General features: G+C 33.4%; 2 protein-coding genes across 2 annotated transcripts; both read right to left on the reverse strand.

The window, feature by feature from the left end:
- Positions 1–311: 311 nt before the first annotated feature.
- LOC125676586 (ryncolin-1-like) lies at positions 312–1,966 on the reverse strand. The gene is made up of 3 exons (XM_056160844.1): positions 1,880–1,966; positions 1,286–1,496; positions 312–595 (listed from the first exon to the last, which is right to left on the reverse strand). Exons 1-3 carry the CDS (start codon positions 1,964–1,966, stop codon positions 351–353), a joined length of 543 nt encoding a protein of 180 aa, XP_056016819.1. The 3' UTR covers positions 312–350.
- A 17,763-nt stretch (positions 1,967–19,729) lies between these two features.
- Positions 19,730–27,532, reverse strand: LOC125676588 (microfibril-associated glycoprotein 4-like). Its single transcript, XM_056160375.1, has 6 exons — positions 27,438–27,532; positions 27,190–27,336; positions 24,374–24,507; positions 23,933–24,029; positions 20,609–20,773; positions 19,730–20,017 (listed from the first exon to the last, which is right to left on the reverse strand). Exons 1-6 carry the CDS (start codon positions 27,517–27,519, stop codon positions 19,776–19,778), a joined length of 867 nt encoding a protein of 288 aa, XP_056016350.1. The 5' UTR covers positions 27,520–27,532; the 3' UTR covers positions 19,730–19,775.
- Positions 27,533–27,813: the final 281 nt, after the last annotated feature.

Genomic DNA, 27,813 nt, shown 5'->3' on the forward strand with positions numbered 1-27,813 from the left:
TGTGATGATGGTGTTAAGTAATGCAGCATATTTGAAAACTGCTTTGCGTGGTAGGAAGCAACGGTTTCTCTATTCATCATGTTATGTTTCGTTATCTATTTAGTATTTAATTAATCAATATCCAGAAAAGAATAAAGTGAGGAAAGAATTGATTCTGTGTGTTAATGTATTCGAACATGCTTTCGCATAGGTCACATGCGCGAATATAATAAACTGTAAGCCAGCTATCATTTTCTATCTCAAGCTGTTATTAGGAGTATCTATATTTGGACACATGAAGAGAGGAGAAATGTAAAGAACAGAAGATACCATATTTATATATTTTATTAATCGTGTTGACAGACTATCTATTACCATGGTCGGATCATCATGGAGGCTCTTCTCAATACTTCGTATTTATTCCCCCAGCGATACCAGGTAAGGTAGTCGTCACTGATCCCGGCGGAGTTAGCATACTGTCCATTCAGGTTGGACAAATAACAATGAGTATACCACCACGCTGCTTTAAGATGCGTCGCGCAATTTGCTTTAAATGTGTCGTTGTCTTGATCTTTTGTTGTAAATTTCATTCCAGTGTGTTGGCTGAAGCTGTCTCCTAATATAAAACATAGTTATAGATACAATATTGTCTTCTGTAAATATAAAGCATAGTAATAAATACAATATTGTCTTCAGTAAATATAAAGCATAGTAATAAATGCAATGTTGCCTTCAGTAATTCAATATTGTGTTATGGAAAGATCCAGGATGAAAAGGTATTTCTGTAGTAATAACTGTCAAAAAGAAAATAGGCATAAAAAATAAGAAGAAAAAACCCCACAACCCCCCAAAATAAAGAAAAAATAAACAAAAGAAGACAATAAAAAAACTCGTCATTGCTCTCTAGATCTTATTTTGAACAGCCATTTTGAGGTCGTCTTTATACATGAATTTAGAAGCTTTCTGGCTTATAACTGGGAAACGACACTGCATAGTTATATGAAAGATTTTAAAGAATTAAATCGAACTTTATGATGAAGTCAGGTTAAGCAATTAAGAACCCTCACAATTCAGATAGTCTTAAACCCGTTGTATAGATACAAATTTATACGACCAATGAATCTGCAGTCAAGCAACTCATCAATTAGAATTATTTGTACTATCAACAGTTTGGTAAATCTAGTTATACAGATGTAAAATTACAGTATAGATAGATGACTCAAAAGATGAATAACATGAATACAAATACTGAGTATAATCGGTATTTTACTTCTTGGCCTTACAATATAAAAAATCACATCCTAACCTGCCGTGCCCCTGTATCCAGACACAGTCAGTCTGTATTTGCTGCTTTCGTCACCAACAGAGAACTTGGAGTATTTAGCGTACGCCTTCTGTCCGTTAAATTTCTGAAGATCCACACGGAGGACGTGGTTCCCTGATTTGGTCAGCAAATGTAGAACGCCATTTCCTTTTAAGGATAATATGTTGTAATTATAACTGATCAGTTCAGATGACTGTTTTTCTTACATTCCTCAATATAGATATTTGAAGCACTCCCAATGTATTCCTATCAGAAAACACTCCAAAATAAAATGTCCTTTGCCAACAGAACTGAAATGTGACCAACAATGAATTCCTCAACACTTCGCAAAAAGTAAACTGGGGTGTGCCCCTTAGCGGGGTGAACCAAACGGTCAGAAGGAAAATAAAACAATATATCTCATGTTTATGCTGCGAAAAGTGTGGACCCGCTGCCATGAATTTACAACTAATTCAATAAATTCTTTAAAAGAATGAATAATCCGGATAATTACGAGATTCAAACAATATCACAAATAGCAAAGTTTTATAAGCCTAAAAGTTACAAAAGCCATTCTGAGATTCCATTGAGGTTTACCCTAAACACAGACTCCTGGGCATACCAGAGGCGGGATCTGGTATCTGGGAAAATTAAGCATCCCTGTCGACCGGTCTCACCCACCATTAGCCTTATGACACGATCTGGCAAACGGAGCAAACCACATCCAAAATCAGTGGGCCAAGAAATTCCATATTCCACATCTCTTTGTGGGTAGCAATAATAAGAATAATAAAATTGGAAATGGATTTTCTCTGATTTCGAGGTCGTACTTGTAATATGAAAAACTGGGAAACCCAGGCGTTGCTGCTGTAGTAGGCAGGTCTCTCACTAAGTGTAACTGCTCAATGCATATCCATGTAAATCAGTGCATAACATTGACATTTCATTATCAGTACCTTTATCTTCAACCATCCGACGTAAAAAACACTGCACCTTCGGACAAATACCTACCTATCCAATAATTGTGATTGGCATTACCAAATCCAGTTTTGTAGGCTTTCCAGTCCCTGTAAAAGTCTTTCGACCCATCTAGTCTTTTCTGAATAAGCTAAATAGAGAGTGTTAAGTCAAAAATATAATTATTTTAAAACCTTGATATAATGTTACTATCTTCACATCATCATTCCCCAAACCTCAAACACGTAAGAAATGTAATTTCTATCTTTCGTGAAATGGTGAAGATAACGAACAGTGATCAATTTCATAAATCATTAAAATTAAATTAAAATTTGAGGAAACACGGACCCCTCGATATACTAGAGGTAGGATCTGGTATTTTAAAGGAGTAGACATCCCCTATCAACCGGTCAAACCTGCCTTTAGTGCTATATCTTTATCAGGTATTGGTAAACAGAGTAGTCAGTAGTGAAAATCAGTGTGTAAAGAACGGTCTAACAATTGGTTGTAATGACAAACTAGGTCGTTACAATGGAATTTGAAAAAAATATTGACTTTAAACGGGACTGTTTAAACCCCTGTAACTTCAACTTGTGTCTCGGTAGCCTGCCTCGATTTAAAAACTGAACATACGCAGAACAAGCTCTTGTTTATCAATTTATTTGAAATACAAATACATCATATGTAGATGAGAATGGGATAATCTACATAGATATGGCAAGTTGGAGAATCCGAAGTCATCATGTTTGTCATAAACTTTAGTTGTTAATTTGCTGTTAATACCTATTTTTAATAAAATATCTAAGTACAAACAGATGTGAAAGATTCTAAGGTGTCTTTTATTTCGAGTTTAATGGAATATATTGAATCAAAATATGAATGAAAATTATTTTTGTTAATACACAAAACGTTTTCGATATATCTTAATGTCAAGTTGAGGACAACAAGAAATTTCTTTTCATGTAGAAGCTTTTTAATAAATTCGGAATGTAAAATGAGGTCATGTACACAATACAGCTAAGGTGGCCAATGGAAATATGTAACTGAAAAACATCAATAGTTAGAACATATGGAACATTTCGGAACTTAACTGATGTTGAATGACAATATGATGAACTAAACCATATATTCAGGATGATGCTATTTTATATTTAGACTGATCATGTGATTTGATGAAATGCCGTTTTAGCAAACATACTTCCAATATTGAGATGATCAATACATGTCGAAATTGCAAGAGCATATTAATTTTGAAATTCAAACCTGACGTCAGGAATGTTTTGAAACTTCTGTAGTATATTAAAAAAAACGCTGCGAAGTTCTAACGATTTTGGTTTATAATTGTTAAAATCACATTGCATTCCATGTTGAATTTTTTACCGGTCATCTGCATTTTTAATTTGAAATAAATAATAGATTTATAAGATTTATGGACAGGAGATGCTTACTCCTTTTAGGCACCTAATCCCACCTCTGGTGTGTCCAGGGATCCGTGCTTACCCAATTATCTATTTTGTATTGCTTATAGGAGTTATGAGATAGATCACTGTTCGATATCTTCACCTTTCGTCCAGGTCTGCAGCACTTTTCAAATAGCTTGATATTTATTTGGTTCACGTTAGAAAACCCATTATGATGCATTGAGTGTATGATCATGTATGCATTGTTGAAGGTTTGAGTGTACGATCCAAGCCATCTGCCCCTTTATCTATAATTATATTAAAGCATGAATGCCTTCCTACGGGATGAATAGAAAATATTTTAGTGAATTTATAAGATAGGTATTGTTCTCAAATTAATAGTCAAATAGGTATCTGCAAACATTTTCCCATTCAATTGTGAAATATATTTTTCATCAAGAAATATAGTTGATCTGCCACTTACTGCAAACGAAATGCGTCATAATATCACGGTAAAGTCATGGTAAAAAGTGCATCGCGATCATTTTGATCAAGATGTCAGATTACATTAAAGACAAAAAGTTTATTGCTAAGTTTTTGTGTGTTACTATAGTTCCTTGTATTTTAGAAAAAAAATAATTATTTTATTTCATAATATTTTGCAGGATTGCAAGTTTTGTTGTTTTTGAGTGATGTCGCAAAATATATTGTTGTATAGATTATGGTACGCCTCCTTACTGGAACTTTAACTATGTTGCGCAATAAACGAACATCATTCGTGCCCATGGGCAACATCCTGTTGGAAGAATGACATTATAGAGCTTTCACTTTGTTGTATCATTAAAACTACTTTCATTTTCTCATACATTTTAAATCTGTTTGTCAGAAATTATTCGCTATACAATAACGTAAATGTAAGCATCAACACAGATAATATCAATAGCGTATTATCTCTCAAGTCAAGGAAATTAATAAAAATATAACGGATACGTTTGAATTTCTGGAAGTACTCACAGTCCAGCCGCCTCCTTCTGTTGTCATATCACAATACACGTGCTTCTTTGTTTTAAGATCAGGATAAATTACATACACTCCATCTTGTCTCTTTCTCTTTGGGTTCTTCTTCAATATGGTTGCACAGTCTCTCACTTAAAAAGAACAACTCAAATAATACAATAACAGCATTAATCAATTACTTAGAGTACATAGATATGAATATTTCGATATACTGGAATGATTCTATAAGCACAACCTTCTAGTTTATTTTCATCAATGTGTAATTTCTATGATTCTATAATGTAAAACTAATTCGGTACCAATTTTGATGCACCAGATCGGCATTTCGACAAATAATGTATCTTTAGTGATGCTCAACCGAAATGTTTGAAATCCGAAATAATTATGAAGTTTTAGAGCTACATGTATTTTAGGGGAAAACAATGTGCCAAAAAAGTGGAGTCAAATTCGTTTAACGATAAGAGCTATGCGTGAGGGAGATAATCCTTAATTTTGAAATAAATTTCTAAATTTTATAACAGCAATTAAATATACATCCGTATTTTCAAACTAGTAACGAAGAACGTAGATACTGGGCTGTAGAGACCCTCGGGGACTAACATTTCACCAGCAGAGGCCTCGACCCACGGGTTATAATGTAAAACTTATACGGTATCAATTTTTATAACGAAACATTAAACAAGTGAGCGATTCATAATAAATGTTTAGCGTTAAAGAACTTTACTACATATATATACAAATATACGATAAAATTCTCATTAAATATTATATATATTAAATATTTCGTATGTACATGTATTTGAACCTGAGATTTTCACGTGTATTAACAATAATAGGTATTATAAAAATATATGATAGGGATCGACATTGTTTATGTATCTATAGATCATCTTGTTCACAATGATTAAATGATATAATTGACTTTTATGAGATTGATCACTGTTCGTTATCTTCACCTTGCATAATTGACTTTGTGATAATACATCATATCCTTAGTTAACTTACTTGTATATGATTTGAAAGCGCTCCATCAAGACAATATAATTGAGCCCTTTTATTGCGATCTGAATGCTATACTACTTATTAGTGTCTTCTTTGTGGAGTCATCCCACCCAGAACTATCAATGTACTTATAGAATTCAAATATATCGGAGTTTGAGTGATTGTTTCATTTTGATTGATTACTTATTGTTTTACGTCCCTCTGGAAAATATTTCACTTATATGGAGACGTCACCACTGCCGGTGAAGGGCTACCAAATTTAGGCCTATGCTCGGCGCTTATCGCTATTGAGCAGGGTGGGATCTTTATCGTGCCACACCTGATGTTACATGGGATCTCGGTTTTTGTGGTCTCATCCGAAGGACCGCCGTGTTAAGTCGCATCTTACGACAATCAAGGGGATATTGAGGACCTATACTAACCCGGATCCCCACGGGACTGTTACATTTAAAAAGTTCAATGTCTTGGTAATTTTTGTCTTTAAGTATGGCATACATAACCTAAAAACTGTGAACGAACTGTAGATTTTCTTCAGTCATTTCTGGAGCAGTGAACATGAACTATGATATGCCATATTTTCAAAAAACAAACAAGTCATTTATTGATATCAATAAATCTTTCAGGTCTAGATATTGAAAGAAATCTGTATTATATTAAAGGGGTATCAGTTGTGAAATTTATGGTAACGATTCTCCGTAGATAGCTCATTAGCATAGAAATATGTATCAATGACTTATAATTCCAATGTTATTTATTACAATTGTTTTATTTGGACAAAAATAGAGATATATGAGAATTTACCACTCAATAAATCCAAATACACTATGTATACATACACGCCTGAAAAAAAAATCAAAAATCAACAATCTAGTTTTAAGTCTGCATTTCACAATGCTATAGGCGTTCTAACAATCTAGTTTACAAATATAACCTATCATTGGGTCAGATGCTGTCTGGCGTATGTCATACCGATTGTTAGACAGTTCTTGGCACACTGGTTTTGACTAGGGGTTAATACATTTACCAATCGTAACTACTCGGCTATTTCCGTAACCACAAATGAACGGCGTATGCGGATCGACGCCATAAGAGTATGTTGCCATGTGTACACAAATATAACTATGACGTCCCAGTCGTACGTTACAATACGAAACACGAGCTTTCAAATGCATGTAAGATATGATACATATCTATATAATTCTACCACTATAAACTACGAATTTCCACTTAAATGTTTATGTATTATAGTGAATAAGACGTTAAAGATACCTAAACTGGATTTGTGGTGAAATCTAAATAACACATTATACAGGGATTCGGTTTTGGCCTTTTAACGTCATCCACGAGCGCGCTTCCGTCGAATAATTGCATCGATTTGATGCAATTATTGCGCTGATTCACGTCCGAGTCTTCTTACCATTTACGGAAAAGGACGAGCGCGTGATCCAATTGCTACGTTTACCCGATCAAGATAGAGGGCTCATGGTGGGTGCAACCGGTCGACAGGGGATGCTTACTCTTCCTAGGCTCTTAATCCCACCTATATCCAGGTGTCCGTGTTTGCTCAACTTTCTTTGTATTGCGTGTAGGAGTTTTCAGATCCATCACTGTTCGTTATCTTCACCTTTCATAGCGCGGGGAATGTTTTGGACTTGCTGAGACAGGGAACGAATTGGAATTATTGGAATCAAGCATTCTTTTTAAAAGAATTTATCGATGTGTAAACTTGGGGCATTTTATTCAAAAACTTAACATAGAAATGTTTTGCACTTTTATTCAGTTTGGGAGTAAAAGGGCCAGAGTTTACACATCGAAAAAGTTTTCAAAAAGAATGTTTAATCTTATAATAAAAATTCATTATGTACAAAATGAAGAGAAGTATAATGAAAATACATTGTATGTTAGATAACCACTTTTAGTATAAAGAAATATGTAAGGAATAATTATTGTTTGGCAAGAAAATAACTATTCACAACCAAATTAACATATTCATGTGCTTGTTTTGTGGTAAAATGTGTTTAAAATCATTAAACACTGGTACTTCTACTGAAATATATGATTGGACAATTTTCATTGAATAAAATATTTGATGACAAAATGACAACTAAGAGAAGTCACAAAGACTTGGTCACCAAAGACCACGAATATATTTTCAACTAGGAACTTTAGCATGTTTCTTATTTCAACTTCAAAGTACTTGAGCTTGGGATCAGAGTGGTGTTGCACAAAGTAATTGTTTGATGACTGATCACTAGATATGAATATTTGCCCCTTTAAGTAAAGTCACTAAGCAATATTTTCACTTACACATTGGGTATTTGTCTTTAAGGATTCCAGTCACTTTGTAAGTGGAAACAAGATTAACGTTGAAGGAAACAGGATGATCTTTCTGAATGCGGGATTCCGAGAGTTTCCATTTCCAGGATGTGTTTTCCAGCTGTTGTCGCAGCTTGTTTGTAATATTTCAAAAATAGAAATATAATTTATATCATGATTTTATTTTACGAATTAATGTACAAAGATTGATACCTTTTTGGATTTTACTTAACCTTTTAGATAGATGACTGTTTAAAAAATGTTATTTATGCTATAATTTTGATGAAGACATTGTAATTTACAAGAGCTAGGATGAGAAACAACATACTCTGAATTGTCGGATGGCTCTTGTCCGTCATTGATCTATCGGGCAGGATAGCAAATACACACATCAGGATGATAGACTTCATAGTGCTGAAGGTGATTTGTTACTAGAAAACAATTCAATAAATTTATAATACCTTACCAATGCAATCTTTTAATTAGTTTGAAAGCCGACACGTTTCACATGAAATCTGAAACTGTGACATGTGTGTCCCCAAATTCACATGTATATTAAACGTTATTCTGAGGGAAACTCTTTCTTATTGTGGTTTTTGAAAGATGCGGGTAAATTGGATTCAAAGTGATCTAAAACCTGTGATAAGGTACATAATTACTTTCGGTTTTCTACTTTGTCTCCTTTGCTTGTTGTGCTTGCTTTAATATTCAGTTTAGGTGTATCACAGAACATAACTTCAAATTGTTAGTTTGGGGCGATTATTTTGAAACGACAGTGTCCTACTTAGTGCAAAATAATGCATTGCTATTCATATATATTTGAATTTGTAATGGATTCCAGTTTGTACTACTTCTAATGATTTAAAACATGTATTTTCATTTAATTCTCTTTCTTCGCATTCATTTACTTTTTTCCTGATCCATATGTGCAACATAATTTGATGAACTACTTAAAATTAATGTTACAGTTTTAAGATATAGTGTATTGGATCAACGAATTCAATTGTTGTTTATAAATCAATACAAGTGAAACATACGCAGCAGTGAAGAATCTTGTTTAAACCATGATTTTTATTAACGAGTGTTTCAATGTAACTTACAAACATACTTCGAAAGGAAGAATTCTGAAAAAAATATAGTTCAAAAAGTCTTTTGAATTCATAAGATTCCAACTATTTTGTAAAAAAGTTACATTACAAATTTTGAGTATATCAGTATGTGTGACGTTGGTATTCCAAATACATTATATTCACTGTTGACAAGGAATGATAACCAACTTTAATTTTGAATAATACACGTTACTGTCTCATTGAGGTAATATACACCGATACAATCTCAACATTTCTCCCTTTTCCTATTTTGCTGACACACAGGTCAATATCCCTCCTGGTAGTGAAGCACAGAACACGAAATACATTTATAGATGACTTTCTAGTAAAACTGCATTGTCGACTAAATATATTAAAATTGAAAGTTTTCAATTTAGAAATACCGCTGTACATGTATATATTCTTCATTTTTTTTATCCACATAAATTTTCTTTGGTATGATATTCCTCCTTAATTGCAACATAAATCGAACCAATATAAAATATGTTTACTTTATCCACCTTTGTCCACTTCATTCTTATTCGTTTACTATATCTTTATTCCGCTTTTTGCGAAAAATCAATTCAGAAACTATTTAATGATCAATGGTGTTGCATTACACTACGTGAGTGAACCAGAAAGTTACATTAAAATCAACGCTCAGTGAAATGTTTTCAGTACGAAAGATTATGGTGTAGAAATAATTAATTTTGAAGTATTTAATTCAACAGCATGTTGAAATTCCTATTTACCCGGCTATATTGTATATAGGAAATCTGTACGTCTTGAAATCTAGAATGTACCCCGAACTGTTCCAATTGTTTGAAAATCGATAAGTCAAAGCGCATCTTGTTCACTGATATTAACCATTAACCACTGATATTAACCATGAAATCCGTTTAATGATCAATATGAACAGTGAAATCTACTTAATGACTACGTACATATCTTGGTTATAAGATATACGCTGATAACGCCGCAGTGCGTCTCCCTTGTTGTGTTTAGTCAATGAGAAATATCCCATTACCACGTGGGTGTACCCATTCATGCAATGTTGACAGCCTGTGATGTGAAGGCGGGATTTATGTGTTATCTACATATCAAATTCACTTTAATGAAGCGTATCTCGACACTCTTTACTGTTTTCGAAAGCAATAATCTAAATCACATTTTATTTACTAATGCTAGTGAATGGGGGGTATAGTTTGGTTGTGAATTATATATCTCTCGTTCCCATGACTGATATATATAGCGGTATTCTGGGTGTAAGATAAACACTGATTATACTGCGGTGTTCCTCTCCTTTGCTTTATCATTTGTGCAGTGTTGACAGCCTGTATTGTGAAGGCGGGTTTACTGTGATACCAACATGTATTATGTATCCAGAATGTACCATTGATACTCATAAAAGATCACATTTTATTTACTGATGATAGTGTATGGGGGTATAGTTTGGTTGTGAATTATATCTCTCTCGTTCCCATGGCTGAAATATATAGCGGTCTTCTGGGTTTAAGATATGCACTGATAATAATGCGGTTTTCCTCTTTGTTCTGTTTTGTCATTTTTGCAGTAACAGCCTGTATTGTGAAGGCGGGTTTACTGTGATACCAACATATATTATATATCCAGTATGTACTAATGGTGCTCATAAAAGACCTGATGTAAATGAAGACTAGTCTTTTTACTTACACAAGTACACTTTCGGCTAAGTGACAGCCATTAAAATAACGCGACTGATCACTGTTGGTTATTTCTTATTTTCCATGTATCTTTAACATCGCAAAGGATATTATATCTAGTTTAATACTTTATGTGTTCAAATATATCATGTTTGTTACTTAACCTTATCCAGCTAGTATTCATTTACATGTCGATTTGAGTGGGTTTGAAATAATCTACACTTTGTTTGCAGAGATTTTGATACAAATGATTAATCAGCATTTTTCTACTATTTCTATATAACCTAATGTATTGTCAAAATTTACAGCCCTTGAAAAGTATATCAGTTTTGTAGTTTTTGAAGAAAAGTGAAGATAGCGAATAGTGATCAATATGTGAGTTCGTATCAGGAGTGCAAAACTCATAGTTGGACTAAAGCGGACCCCTGGATACTCCTGGGGCTGGATCAAGTTCCTAGGAAGAACAACCATCCCATGTTGACTGGTCACATTGGCCGTGACCCCATGTCTCATTTAGGTTAAGGGAATAATTCGTGGTAACTATTAGTACATATAAAACGCCCTCATACACCAGACATCATTCAGAGTAATGATTGATTTATAGTTTGGAGTTTTACGCCCTTTGGATAATATACCACGCATTTAAAGCCGTTTCAATCTGAGGAGAGGGCATAAATTAACGAGAAGTTGCAAAATAAAGACTTTGAATGGGATTGTTTTAATAACTTTAACATCAACGCATTTCTAAGAAGCCTGTCGCAATCGAAAAACAGAGCATACACACACCAAGCCTATTGAATCAATTGGTGGACATTAACACCACATGTAATTGATAATCGAATATTGCTAGATAAGGATGAGGATTTGACGATGTAGAAGCTGAAATCCTCTTTTTTCATGAAGTTAAGTTGTCGCTTTATCCTTCAATCTATCCTCAATAAAGTGTTCAAATATGAAGCAGATGTGAAATACTGTAAGGGTAGTTTTGTTCGGATTCAAATGAATACAATAGAGGAGATTTAAAACCAATTTAATATTCTAAGTTTACTGATTTTATTGTCATTTTTATCAAACCGAACTCCGATTCGTAACCAAGCGACCGTTACGATAACCCGAACTTTTGTATGAAAATTAAAATTCTTTTTTTAGTAACTCAACTATTTTTCTACACCCCCCCTCCCCTTTAATGTTTTATCTGATATTTTGAGACAATGCATTACAATGTCTGTGCAATTTTGGGAACTGGTAATATCATGGGATTTTTTTTTCATTCTAAAGAGCAAGGTGCATTAAGCAACTTCAAATGTCCAATCATTTTTCAAATTCTAAAACATATTTTAATTTAAGGTCATACCGTTATGTTTCATTAGAAAATCATAGAATCATTGAATTATGCATATTATCATACCCCAGGATGAGAATTTTCTGCAAAGCGTAATGTCATTGGTTTAGACAGTCACGTGCCAGGGATGATAACACTTCGTATCTCCCTCTCAAACATCATGTTTCCCCATCATATTTCATCCCTTTGGCAGCCTCGTGCATTTTCCATAAATTTGACGGCAAGGTAGACGTAGTTTATTATGACGTCACATTAAGTCGGAGTCATTGTGCTTTCATTTAGTTCGTAAGGCACAGCATATGCAGGTCACACATCTGGACACACTAAATCGCCTGATTTTGGTTGATACAAAAACAAGCAAGTAATTCAGCATTCAAGGAAAATTGAAATACAAAAACTCGTTATCTTATCATTGTATTTCGTTGTTTGTACCTTCTAATACGTTTCCATTGCGTTGAACATTACTGTTAGGACGATCTCGGCTAGATATGATGTATAGATGAGCGGACTCAAATTTCAAATCCGATCATATTGCCTTGCTTTGTTTCGGTATAATAAACAATTTATTGCATTAATGTTCAGGAGATATGAAGATTTATTCACCCAAGAAGAATCATATTCCCCCCGAGCTTGTCCTCGGGAAATGTGATTTTTCTTGTGTGAATAAATCTTCATATCTCTCTCACTATCATGTAATAAATGTATAGTGTCCATATATCTCATACTGATTGTTTTCAAGAGTTGTTCCTCTTTGATTATTACTTATTTTCTGAAAATAGCGATTTCCGTCACATATCTAATGGGATTTACAAGTGACCGCATCAAAACATCTGGACAAAAATTAAACAGAGAAATGAGAGTAAAAATGAAATATTTCTTTTAAATGTCTTTCCGTTGGTTTTGTGCGGCCATAGCGAAAATCTAAGAAAAGGTGTTTTTTAAGCCCCAAATAGTACCGCTTTCGGTTTTTCATTTTAGGCGATGTTAACAGCAGAAAATGTAAACAAAACTATCGCAAAGCTGACTGAAAGTTAAGGAATGTAAAGATGCTTACTCCTCCAAGACACCTGATCCCATCTATTGTGTGTCCGGGGATCTGTGTTTGACCAACTATATATTTTGTATCGGGGATAACAATTATGAGATTGATCACTGTTCGTTATCTTCACCTTTTGTGTAAGGTAACAGAAAACATCATCTTAATCAACTGAAAGTATCTTTCGTTTACATGTGAGGTGAATATGTAAATCATATTAGTGATATGTCTTTTAAGTTCTAGATTATCATGTAGTTATTAATATTTAAAGAATGTTTCCTATAACGGACATTTTAGCAACACTCTTAGTATTATTCACGGGATTATTAGACCCTTATGTACATGTATGTACAGTGCTGTACGTACACTCACGTGTGTAAATCTACGAACAGTACTTTTAGTGCAGTACACAATGTGTGTGCACACGTAAGCAAACATAAGGTAAAAAACATGTAGATAAGCAAAGCCATTTTACTAATTTAGCTCAGGTAATTACAGATTTGTTCGTAGATTATCTGTACAGTTGAAGAGATATATCTTTTAGAATGACTTTGCCCTTTTAAAACGTTGTAGATATATTTCGTGCCCATATAGAGGTAGAAAGAAATATAATGCATTCAGACTAAATATACGCAGTTTAGATAGAAAATTAAACTGGCAGAAAAGAGAAAGTAATGACTTTTGTCAAACTCGGCACATAATATGAATTTCCTGAACATCTGAATGAATTGTTGTGAAAAGTGTTTTCTAATATTTTTACACCATACTTTCTATCAATAGCAATGCAGTTTGCAATTTAAGTTTTATTACAATTTTTTTATTGACATATTTTGATTTGTAACGGGAAGGACGTGCTGCGATGAGTGGTGTCTTTTAAATCGTATTTATTTCATATTCTAAAATTATGTTTTTATATCAGAATTGTATAACTTTAGGTTCATTGTTGTGTGTTTTAATTCCATAAAAAATAAGAGTTGGGATAATTAAGATTTGTTGATTTTCTGAAGAATGTCAATTGTAATAATGACTTAATCATATATCTATGGAACATGCACACCAATATCACATTTGTTAAAGCAGGTTTATCAGGTGTAAGCTGTATTTTATACTATAGCGTTAATCATGCCGGGTTAACAATTTATGAAACTACTAGTATATCTAACATTGGAAACTATATACGGTGTAAATATATCGATTAAATACAACATACAATTTATCAAATTGATGAACATGCGATAGGAAGGGAACTATCATGGTAAGGCGTTTATGACCATCTGTTTGTCTGTGTTTTTTATTTTATTTGTTTTCGTGCCCGACTTGTAATGTGAGCTTTATTGCTAAATCATCTAAATTGGTCAGGTGATGCATGTTAGTTTGAATGTGTGTTGCATTTTAAAGTTCGATCACTATCATCAAGATGATATAGGCAAATATGGCAAAACCTATCCAACTCATAGGTGGACAATTTTTCGCCTAGAATTATTAAACTTGGTCAAGTAATGCATCCGAGATAGACGTTGTGTCACATCTTGCATTAATACCACTGTGGAACTTATTTTGCTTATAAAATATATGCACGTATAGTTCATTTTATTTCCCCATATTAACAATGGTTTAGTTTAACAAAGTCAAAGAACAATTATGCATCAAATTATTCTTTTTGCAATTGTAGTATGTGACATCAAAGAGAAACATGCTGCAAGAGAGATTGGAATTGGAGGCATTACATATAGAAAAATCAGCTGATGGAAGACATTGGATGTGGAAAACTGTAAAATAGATTTCTCGAAGCTTTTTGTGGATGCATTCCACAATTTGACAGTAGGCAAACACCAAATGAAACTTGCCAATAGCATCTCAGTGAAGATAGCGACTACAGCATCATATTAAATTCAACGATTCCTGGTGTCCTGCTTGTTCGGATCCAAAGTCGCCACATCTCTTCCAAGCAGTAAACATACTGTGGATCTAGTACTCCAGTGGAAGCGTGATAGGCTGATGTTGTTAGTGTCTGGCAGGTGTAAGAGTTATTGGGGGATATGTACATGTGGCCTCAGTACTATGGTATTTTAGAAATAGAATCAACTACGGGTACATGTTCATGACTAAGCAAACTATTTTCAAGATATTGCGGTGATTCCAGAACTTATAGATGATTCAGAAAGTGAGGACAGTGGCATAGAATATTACTATGTACATGGTTGGTGCTAGGTGATAGGTATTTTTGTTACAGAAGTTTTAATAGTGCTTTGACCACCACAAGTTGTCTAAAGTTTCATGTTCATCACTCAATATCTACATATATATTACTTGTGCAATATATTATTAGATTTTTCTGATATCCATTTTAAAACATGTACTACCAGTCATTTAAGGATCTTAATATCACAATTTTAAAATGTCATGTAATAAGTGTCATATACTACAGTCTGTGGTTCTGAGACAACTGTTTCACCTCTGAAGTGAGTCCTAAGTACTGCGGGTTTGCTGTGAGTGACTGTTTCATATCAGTTACTGTTATTCAATAAAAAGTATGGGTACGGTGTTTACATTGTTCATAAGTGAAATACTGCATTATTATTTTCACGATGTCTACAATTATGTTAAAGTTATAAAAAAAATATATCCAGAAATATGGGGGTAGGGGGGTCTGGTGGTGGTGGTGGGGGGGGGGGGTCAGAATTCCTTAAACTCCCCTAAATTAAGAAGTGAAGCCTGTTAAGTAACATTTTGCTTTTCCAATGATTGTGTGAAACGATAAGTAAAATATGACAATATTATTTTTCTGGTGTAAGATAAAATATTAAAGTTAGAGAAATATTTGCAGTCATATGTGGAGACGAGTGGTGAAAATTTTTGATTTTCCCCTAAACAGAAACGTTAGAGCTGTTTGTCTTGTAAAAGATTGATGGGTGATAAGTGATATATGGCATTAATATTGTTTATAGTGGTTGGAAGAGTGTAAAAGTAAAAAAAATATTATCAAAAATATGTAAGGTTTTGTTAAGATTTTTTATTTTCCCCAATAATACAAAATTCAGATATGTCAGGCAACAATGTATGTTTATCACTTCAACCATTATGAAGTGATATGTAAAATATGGGGGGTGTTTTTCATGGTGTCAGGAATTGTGTAAAAGTTATGGAATATTTCCTAAAATTTATGATATTTTGTTCAAAATCCTTGCTTTCCCCCAAAACTTAAAAAAAAGTATGAACTGTTTTGTAACTGTATTTGTTAATTTAATGATAAGTTACAATGATGTGTAAATAATACCATCATTATTTTTCTTATTCAACATATTATATCAAGGAAACAAAATGTTCCAGAAATATGTTATTTTTAGTGTAAAAACCAGTCGTTTTCCTCCGAAATGAGTAACTGTATTGGTCATATTTTTTCCATTGTAACCTTGTCTAATGAATTCTAATTTTTGAATTGTTTGTTTGGTCATTTCTTGTTTGATATAAAAGTTATTCGTTGTTTCCAGATATATATGATTATTTTCCTGTAAACACCAGTCGTTTTCCCCCAAAATGAGGGATTTTAACATGTTATTGGTCATATTTTTGAAAGAAATCTTGTATGATGAATTTTAAAATATGAAATTGTTTGCTTTGTCATTTCTTGTTGATGTAAAAGTTATTTATTGTTTGCAGAATTCTGTGATATTTTGTATAAAAATCAGTCGTTTTCCCCCTAAAGCAGGAATTTTAACATGTTTATTGGTCATAATGTTTTTGAATTTTATCTTGAAATTCTAAAATATGGAATCGTTTGTTTCGTTATTTTTTGTTTGATATAAAAGCTATTCATTGTTTGCAGAAATTTGTGATTTTTTTCCCATTAATATGCCCCAAAATTCAGTACATGCATGAATATCAATCTAAGGATGGCTGAAATTCCAATTAATCAGAATAACAGTAAAATAGAACGCTTTGATGTTAGGCAACTTTCTGTCCTTAATGTCCCTTGTTCTTTCTATTCAATGGTTAATGGAGTATTTGAAGTGCAAACTTCATTTCTTGTTGTCAGACAATGGAGGTTTTTCAAATCTATTTTAATTCGGACATGGTGGTATATTTCATGTAATAATTAACTTTGAGTTTCCCGAAGTTGAAAAAATTCTGCAGCGCTAAATAAATGAACAGAAAGAACGGGGTTTATTTATTGTACATGCTTCCCCCAAGAAGTTATCCAACGTTATCATATACTTGTAGCACACCCGTTGTGCGACTGTGGTAGCACATGTCGTAAATTGCTGGAGAGGGTCAACAAGAGTACATATCAGATATATATAGGTTCAGGCAACAATATAGACCCATGGATAGGATACGCAAATGGGTAATCATACATTAAGTCATATGTATGTTCACTGTTTGAAAAGTGGGGTTATTATGAAGAAAAAGAATAATATAGGGGGTAGAATTTCATCTAAGTAGTTTATCCCCGAGTGTTCTCATTTATAACAAACAGATAGATCATTATGTGAGCCTTTATCCCTCCCCAAACGATATCGCATTAACCTCCCAGTAGATAATGCTAGTATAAGGTTATGTGGATTGTTGGTATACACAGAGACGACCATCAGAGCTACCAACATGAAACAAGATTTCTTCCATAAAGAAAGAATACTAATGATCTCTGTAACAATAGACATAATTTCATGCGGGATCACCATAGCCGTGAATGGTTTCTTTCAGATTGTTTTCAGGACAGAACTCTGTAAAACATACAATATTAACATGCATTCCAATAACGTCTAGGAATACGATTTAGTGATAGATTTGCACAAGCTTATCTGGAAATTCGTTGAATTAAACCGCGTGTCCATAAAATGCAAAATAATCTACCAAAAACGATAAAATCACTCGGATCGCATTAAGACGCAACGATCTAAATATCAAGATGTCTTGAAAACATAAAACAAAATCAAAGGAAAGTTTTAGAATATTTTAGCGTCTTTTATCTGTCGTGACTGAAACTTGAACGTATGACTTCCCGTTCACTGCGTCTAAATGACCCCCCCCCCCTCCAGAACAGTGTGACCATCAAGAAAATCATGTTTGAAGCAGTTTTATATTTGCAGAATATACATGCTATTTTACACCCACTGGAATATACATGTATGGCAATATGATTCGCACTTCCATAGTTTGCAAAATGTAGGGAAAAGTATTGATAGTTTTTTTTAAACCATGTATTAAGCATTTACCTTTCCTATATATGTACTCATCATAGTATCCATTCTTCTTTTTTGCACTTCATCAAAAGGACACTTTTCCTAGACATATTACAGAAATTTACTGTCGTGTGAAATTCCAAGGAAATCTGAGATGCACCTCATCGTTTGTGATGCATTCTAATAAAAATGTTACTTGAAATGAAAATAACAACACAATTTGACATGACACAAGATATGAATTCAGAAGTCTGAATATAATCAGTAAACATAATGTTTTCAGTTCCTCTTAATAAAGAATTAGTATGTTCCCGGGGGGTTCCAGTGTTGCTCGCTCCCACTCAATCTCTCGGTCAAACCAACTTCCATAACAAATGTCTACGTAAAATTTAAAGCAGGGAATTATCATTTCTTCTGATATTTGTTTTTGTGATAATTCCATAAAAAGCACACAGGTGTTATTAGGTTACAAAACTCCATACTGTTAATGTATGGGGACTACTATCAACTTATCTTCTGACGTAAATCGACGATTGTAACGTCATATCTGTTTACAACTAATAAGTGACAAAATCACTTCGTCTGCTATAGAAAATGAAAACGAGTGTCGGCCTCTAGATTAGAAGTACATATAATTTGAAAACTCTGTGATCAATGAAAGGCAAATATAACGAACAGTGATTAATCTCATAACTTCGAATAGATTATCAACTAAAAGTTCTTTAGATTTTTTAAGAATGCACATTTGCTTAAAACTACTTCTGGCATATGTAGTCTCACGGTAAGTTTGAAGTTTCTACTTCACAGCTGTTACTTTTTTCGTGAGGAGCACAAATAGGGGCTTGATAGAGCACTTACTGGGTCCAACAATGTGTCCTTGTTTGTAAGGGTTTTTATGTAGTTTAGGAATCCGGTATAGCTACAGTAACTCATATTCATTCGACTCATTGACTAGGATATTAAATGTGTCTAAAGCTGAAGCATGTTTTTGAAGGATCTTTTGAAAGGGCAGTTGGAATATAAGTACGATTACCAAAAGTAGAATTAATACCAAGTTCGTTTAAAATACAGTTGTAATTATGAGCCTTACAAACAAAGACAATGTTGTTACAAGCTTTGTCAGCTGGAAGCAAATGGTATTCCTCATATAACCTATTCAATTCTTTTATCACTTCTGGTTTACTAAACACATATTTATAGATGGTACGTACGTTTGTTTTAATATATCTAATGCGGGGTTTTAATATTCCTCTTATACGTTTAACCCATTCTGAAGATGTATCAAGTTCTTATTTTCATATTTAGCTCATCGTCGGGCATAATCTTTGACAGTATTCATAATAGAGATGAAGTTATGTCGCCAATTAAAAGATGGATGTTCTCTGTAACATGAAGATAGGAAGAACACACAAAATACAGGATACTTCGTTTACAAAGTTTATTAATCGTGTTGACAGACTGCATATCTTGCTATGGTCGGATCATCATGGATGTTCTTCTCAATGCTTCGTTTGTTTTCGTCCAGTAAGACCAGTTCATGTGGTTATTACTAACCACGGCGGTGTTGGCATACTGTCCATTGAGGTTGGTACGATAACAACTGTTAAACCAGAACGCTCCTTTATAAAACGTAGCACAGTTTCCGTTATATTTGTCATTATCTTGATCTTTTGTGGTATACTTCATCCCATTGTGGTAACTTAAACCGTCTCCTAATATAAAACAATGTAAAAATGTAATGGTGCGTTCTAGAAACACCCAGTTTAAATAAGCAGTTCTAGTAAAATTTTAATATAGAAGAAACCAATCGTTATGTCATTGCGCTCTTGACCTTGGTTTAAAGTGATCTTTTTGTAATAATCTTTATACATGTATTTAGAAATAGAAGTATCCTAAGGTAGAGTACACAGCAGCGCTATTCCAAAGATTTTAAATCTCAGGTCATGATAAAGTAAAGTTAAACGATTAAAACCTTCACATTTCAAATAGTTTAAAATGCTTTGCATAGATACGACTTCATGGCATTCATATTAAGCTGGTTATGATGACGATATTATTAACGGTACATAATACATGAAGAATATTAATGAATTAATCAACCAATTAATTAACAATCAGCGATTCAATCAACCAATGACTCAAACTTGTTTGTACTATCAATAGTTTGGTCACTTTAAATGTATATACATGTGAAAGGAAGCTATAGATAAACGAATCCAAAGATAAATAATCTGAATAAAAGTAATAGGTAGCATCGGTATTTCATTTTTTAGCCTTAGGGATAAGGACAATGGTATCCTAACCTGCAGTGCCTCTGTATCCAGACACAGTCAATCTGTATTTGCTGTGTTCGTCACCAACAGAAAACTTGGAGTATTTAGCATACGCCTTCTGACCGTTATATCTCTGTAGGTCCACACGAAGAACGTGGTTGCCTGATTTGGTCAGCAAATGTAGAACATCATTTCCTTTAAAGGATAACAGATAAAAAATATAACTGATCAGTTCAGATGACTGCTTTTCTTACATTACTCAATATGGATGTTTCAAGCACTCACAATGTATTCCAATCAGACAACGCTAAAAAATAACACTATATCATCATATTATTTCATTTTCCTTATAAGGATGTACCCTCGTGGCAATTTTACCGCGAGTGAGTCTCCATACTTTTTAAGGTCGCAAATATGAGGATGCGCGTGTTTTATTTCGTATCCACAAAATAGAACATTATTATCTGTTTTGTTTGTATGTAATGTTAATAAACTTACACAAATTAATTAAAAATGACATTGTTTAAAATTTTTTTTTCTCATTTTACGACATTCATGATGACGTTTCGATTGTAAGTAAACTAGAGGTCGAAGACGCACACTGTACGAGGTCGCATTTAGTCTATTCTAAAACAGTCCAGAAACATACATGGGCGATTCGTTAGAAGTAAGTCGGCAGTTATAGATCAGTCTGCATCCGATATTCTCACAAGTGAGTGGCAGACAAAGAAAATTACAGACAAGCAGGCACAACCACGCACATGGTGACACAGTACGTGTACTGTACACAGAGTTCTGACACGAGAGGGGAGAATGGAAGAGTGTTAGCTATGTAGTACCCGAACCAGAGTTACTGATGTAGAGTTGAATTAATTTTGTAAGTTTTTAAATGTACAAGACAGTTATTAATGAAAATAAAATCTACAAACTAATAAATATTATATAGATTTGTACCTAAATTGATCTGCGATCTTCCCTATCCCGACTAGTCGGTCATGAGCGAATCTCGCTCTTAACGTTCAATGTATCATTATTGAAGCATCATTTTGATTAAAAAATGTAATCTATATCATTGTTTAAAAAAAAGCCAACGTATACAGCGAATTTAATTCATTAAAAAAAAATTAAAGGGAAAAGGGGGTTTCTCCCATCTAGAGAACTATGGTGCGCCGTTCGTGTACAAATTAGTTCAAACAAAAGATAATTTTGTTGACTATATACATACATGTATAGATATATTTCTACTGGGCTACTAAATCGACAATTTGTTTCTGATCAGTTCTGGAAAGTTAAATTATTTTATCAAAATTTTATTTTGATTATTCCTTCTAAGTGTAATTGTCAAAAAGTTTTAATAATGTTAAAATTTGTTTGTAGAGTATTGAAAATGCACATTTAAAAATAATCCTCATTAGAATTTCAGCATATATTTCATAATACAGTCATTTATGCACAAATTCATATGTAACATTTTGCATAAATAAGTCTTTTAGAGTGACACTTTGTTGAGCAAGGCATTAAAACATAATCCCTAGCTAGACAAAAATTAGAGTTAGTTGAAGTTGGTGTATTAGCAGTCTGGTGGTAAACCTAATAATATCTTCTGTTCTATTGTTAAGAATTTACAGTATTGATAGAAATTGAGTTCCAATGTTAGCGTTTTATCTACATCCATTTGGTAACAACAGTGAGAGGGATGAGTCGTGCTATCATCATATGAGGAACCATACCAGGAAGTGTATATTTCTTCCTCATGGCCACATGGAAGTTGACTGTTAAAACTGGTTTCTGGATAATAACTCAAGTACTTTGCATTCCATTCAAACCAAATTTGGACATTTGGGTACATACAAAGAAGGAACTACACCCATCAATTTGAAGGTCAGAAGGTCAAATATCAAGGTCACAGTGCATGGAAATTAGAAAATGCTGATGCGGTGGCATATGTTTTACACATTCTTTAGTTATAAATGAATTAGTATTGTATATATATGCTTATATCATTTATGTTTTCTGATTATTTATCATATAATGAAATAAATATATAGAATTTGATTTATAAATATGAAGTGAAAAATACACATTTTACACAAATCGTATATTGTTTTTGTTAATATAATGTATGTCAGTGTAAGAAGAGAGGTGGGGACACGACATGGTTCAAATTTTTGTTCCATTGTACACTACCCCACATATTTTTTTTTATTTAAATCAAGCAAATATATAATTCAAATCTACATTAATAATTCCAGAAAAAGCTTGATACAGATATTCTCCCTAGGTTGAATTTTTCTATGAAATAGGTCTTCAAATGTGTCTGATATTTTATCCAATTCAGTTAATTGATACTTGCTTTTTTGTAGAATTGGTGATATATTTTATGTAAAAGTTATTGAAATACAAACCATGCTTAATGTTCATAAAATAAAAGAAAGTCAAGATTATTCTATCCTTAACATTTGTTTTATAGTGTGTTTCTTGTGAAAATTGGTGATTTTCATGACAAATTAAGTTTCAGCAACTTTGAGGGGTGTAATTCTTTAAAGTCCACACTAACATACTCTTTTTTGTATTTAAAATGTCTTTCGGATAAAGATGTATCAGTTAAAATCGTTTATCAAAAAAAGTTTGATACTTCTGAAAAAATTCAAAGCAGGAGAGAACACCCTTAATGGATATAAATAAAATCAACATGATTCATATAATAATTCTAATAATATCAGAAACGATACTATATGAAAGAGGAGCAACAATAAACCCTTCCACACTTTTGCAAAAACTAAATTTAGTTGTGTCCCTTCGCAGGTTCAAGCAAATCTCAAACGAAATAAAACAATAGATATATATTTAATGCAATCAAATATATGGGCATGCTGCAAGAGAATGTACGGCTGTTTCAAAAGAATGACTTTAATGGTAAGAATTGTACCACCTTAGGGTTATCCCTATAAACATTCGAAGAATTTCTTATATGACAAAGTTACAATCCTAAAAGTTATTGTGATAATACAGTGAGGATTCCCTAAAGGAAGGCCAAAGGAAGCACATTAAACTGTGGATGCAATTAAATGTAATATGAAATTCCATATGTTCGTAGTGCAAAACATGCTAGCAATACCAAGAATGATAGAATGGGGAAAATGGAATATTTCTTATTTAGAAATTATTATTATAATGTGTAGAATTACAAAACTTAAAATTAATGCTGTTATAACAGGAATTTCTTCCATTGAGAAAAACACACCTTGCATATCCGTGCATTGCGCATATAATAACTTTTTACTATATGTACCTGTACATTTATCTTCAGCATTCCGACGTAGAGGAATTCTGAAGCTTCCGGCAGACACTCACCTATCCAATAATTGTGATTGGCGTTACCAAATCCAGTTTTGTAGGCTTTCCAGTCTCTGTAAAAATCGGTAGATCCATCTATTCGTTTGTGAATAACCTAAACAGAGAACGTTAAGTCAAAAGTACATTGTTTTTTTAAAACCTTGTTATATTGTGTACCATATTTTCTTCATCTTTTCCGAGATTTCAAACACCTAAGACATATAATGTCTATTTTTGATAGAATGGCATTGCACACCTTTCTCTATGTTAAAATAATTACAACTACTTTAAATTCCTCATGCATCTTAAATCTGAAAATCAGAAAACCATTGATAATGCAATTAATGACAAAAGCGTTAAACAATTACGCCGATGATATAAATAGAGCATTATCTCGATCCCAACCCCCAAAAAGTTGATATAAGTAATGGATCCAGTTGATTTTTTGGAAGTACCCACCGTCCAGCCGCCTCCTTCTGTTGTCATGTCACAGTACACGTGCTTCTTTATTTTAAGATCCGGATAAATGACATACACTCCGTCCAGATGCTTTTTGTTTGGATTATTCTTCAATATAGTTGCACAGTCTCTCACTTAAAAATCAAATCAATTTAAAAACTAACAGCATCAATCAAACATATTGGAAAACCAACAAATACCGCCATTAATGTACATAACTATTAACATTTCGACATTCTGGAATAATTCTACTGTACTGTAACTTAATGCATCTACATTCCCATGAAATTGGACTAATAATTAAACAAGTAAATACGTCTATATGTACGAGTTACATCACGGAATGTTATTGTATAGGTGTATACTTATATTTATTTGAAGCTGAAATTCCAATCTAATTAAAACCAGATCCTAGAATACGCTCACAATCACTACAATATGATCTTGCATAACCCCATAGAAGGTCAATTCCGCATGACCTTTGGCTTGGAATATTCATGAGAACTATCAGCCAATCAGATTGTGCCATACCGACAATGATGACTATTTAGGCGGTTCCTGGCAATTCGTAAACAAGTTACTGCAATCTTTCTACTATAAAAGTGATTTCAAACATTTCGGTTGAGCATCACTGAAGAGACATTATTTGTCGAAATGCGCATCTGGTGCATTAAAATTGGTACCGTATAAGTTTTACATTATGACCCCTGGGTCGAGGCCTCTGCTGGTGGACTGTTAGTCCCCGAGGGTCTCTACAGCCCAGTAGCTAAGTACTTCGTTACTAGCTTGAAAATACGGATGTATATTTAATTGCTGTTATAAAATTTAGAAATTTATTTCAAAATTAAGGATTATCTCCCTCATGCATAGCTCTTATCCTTGGACGAATTTGGCTCCACTGGTTTGGCACGCTGTTTTTGGCTATATTTAGATCTAAAACTTCATAGTTATTTCAGATTTTAAACATTTCGGTTGAGCATCACTGAAGAGACATTATTTGTCGAAATGCGCATCTGGTGCATCAAAATTGGTACCGTATAAGTTTTACATAACGAGTTTTAAACTTTCGCAATAATGCCTAATCTATTTCACTCATACAAACAACAAAGGGTACGAGACAAAATACACCCAAATTATATTTATTGTGAATTCAGATTTATGTATGAATAGGGATGGGTACGATTTGAAGAGTTTTCAAGACGGTTTACTTAAATAACGCGAGGAATATAACGCCAGTCGACGTAAACGGTGCAATATGACGTTGCATCTAGCTGTGATGTGTTTTCTTTCAAACCAAACAATCGCAGCCATTTTCCTTGAATTTTGAACACCGGCGATTTTATAGGCGACGCGATGATTGGCTAACATAACGTTCACATAAACATGGCCCTAACCAGGTTATGTCAGATCTTAAGCAGAGTATACAGCGCGAATTTAAGAAGTCTGATTTGAATTAGATTGCCTGAAATTATCTCGTCAGTTAACAATAATAGTCACAATAAACATAATTTGTGATAGGAATCGACATTGTATGAAATGCGAAGATAACGAACGGTGATCAATCTCACAACTCCCACAAGGAGTACAAAATATAGAGTTGGGCATACCAAAGGTGGAATCAGGTGCCTAGGAGGAGTAAGCATCCCCTGCCGACCGGTCATACTCGCCATAAGCATATCTCTGAATCCGGTGAACAGATTAATCCGTAGTGAAAATCAGTGTGCCACGAACACCTTAACAATTGGTATGAAACACGTCAAACGATATTTGACCCGATGATAGGTTGTATGGGCAAACGATATCATTATAACGACCTGCGAAATGCTGACTTTAAATGAGACTGTTGAAACTTCTGTACCATCATTTTTGGTCAGTAGCCTGCATCGATTTAAAAGTTGACGATAAAGAAGCTGGAATCATCACGTTTGTTATAAAGTTGAGTTGTTAGTTTGTCGTTAATATCCACTTTCAATAAAGTATCTCAGTACGAAGCAGATGTGGAAGACTCCTTGGTGTATTTTATCTGGATTTCACAGCGATATATCGAATCGACATATTGATGAAAATTATTATTCTTAATACATAAAACGTAGTCGATACACATGTATTTAAAAGTCGAGTTGAAGGCCAAAGTCATATTTTTTTTCTCTCATGTCGAATCTTTTAAATAAACTCTACTTCATAAGAATATAAAACAAGTCAGCTAACAAAAAAAGCATACTTCGTACCCATGTGAATTCCAACATATTGTTAGAATATCTGATCAACAAAGACTACGACGATATTGTCAGTGAGGAACGCAATCATATTTTATTTCATCTTCAGAGTACTTGTGCATGGAACCAGAGTATCAAAATTTCATAATCACAATTATTCAATCATGTAATGATTTTTGTGATAAAACATAATATCGTGAGTGGATGTTTATGATTCGAGAGTGCTCAATAAAGAAGATTTAATTGTTTTGATATAAATGAGGAAAGGTGAGGATAACGAACAGTGATCAATGTCAACTCCTTTGAGGAATACAAAATAGATAATAGGGCAAACATGGACCCCTGAACACCAATGCTTAGTTATGCCCTACATCCCAGCATATACTATCAATTTACTAATTCACTATATGTTTTGCCTTAAAATGGATCAATTATAACATGACAAATATGACCAAATATAGATTCCCCATTCCTTGTATCCAAAACTTATCGTCATAAATAAATAAGTCATCTTTAGATATATCTATGGAGTAGTGAACAAGAAATATCGGAAGAAATTTTCGGTACATTTAGAGAACGTAGTAAAAACATCGCACTTACTCATTGGGTATTTGTCCTTAATGATTCCAGTCACTTTGTAGGTGGAAAGAAGATTTACATTGAAGGAAACAGGGTTATCTTTCTGAATGCGGGATTCCGCTAGTTTCCATGTCCAGGGTGTGTTTTCCAGCTGCTGTTTCAGCTTTTCTGTAATATTTTAATAATACAAATATATTTTATATCATGATTGAATACTACGAATTAATGAAGACTGTGATTCATGAGAGCTAAGATGATCAACAACATACTCTGAATTATCGGATGGGTCTTGTCCGTCGTTGTTCTATCCGGCAGGATAACAAATACACACAGGAGGATGAGAGACTTCATAGTGCTGAAGGTCATTTCCTACGAGAAAACAATTCAAAATACTTATAATACCTCACCAATGCAATATTCTACTTAGTTTGAAATCTGAGACTTGTCATAGGAAATCTGAGACTTTATCGTGTCTGTCCCTGTCAAAACAACATATATATATATTAGACGTTATTCTGAATGGAAGCTAGTTGTTGTGATTTTTGAAAGATGCAAAATGGATACAAATTGATGTAAACCTGTGTCAAAGGTACATAGTTTCACTTCCCTTTATAATTTATATCCTTTGTCTAATGTGCTTGTTTT

Source organism: Ostrea edulis, chromosome 3 (assembly GCF_947568905.1).
Source record: "Ostrea edulis chromosome 3, xbOstEdul1.1, whole genome shotgun sequence".
Taxonomy (NCBI): Eukaryota; Metazoa; Mollusca; class Bivalvia; order Ostreida; family Ostreidae; genus Ostrea; species Ostrea edulis.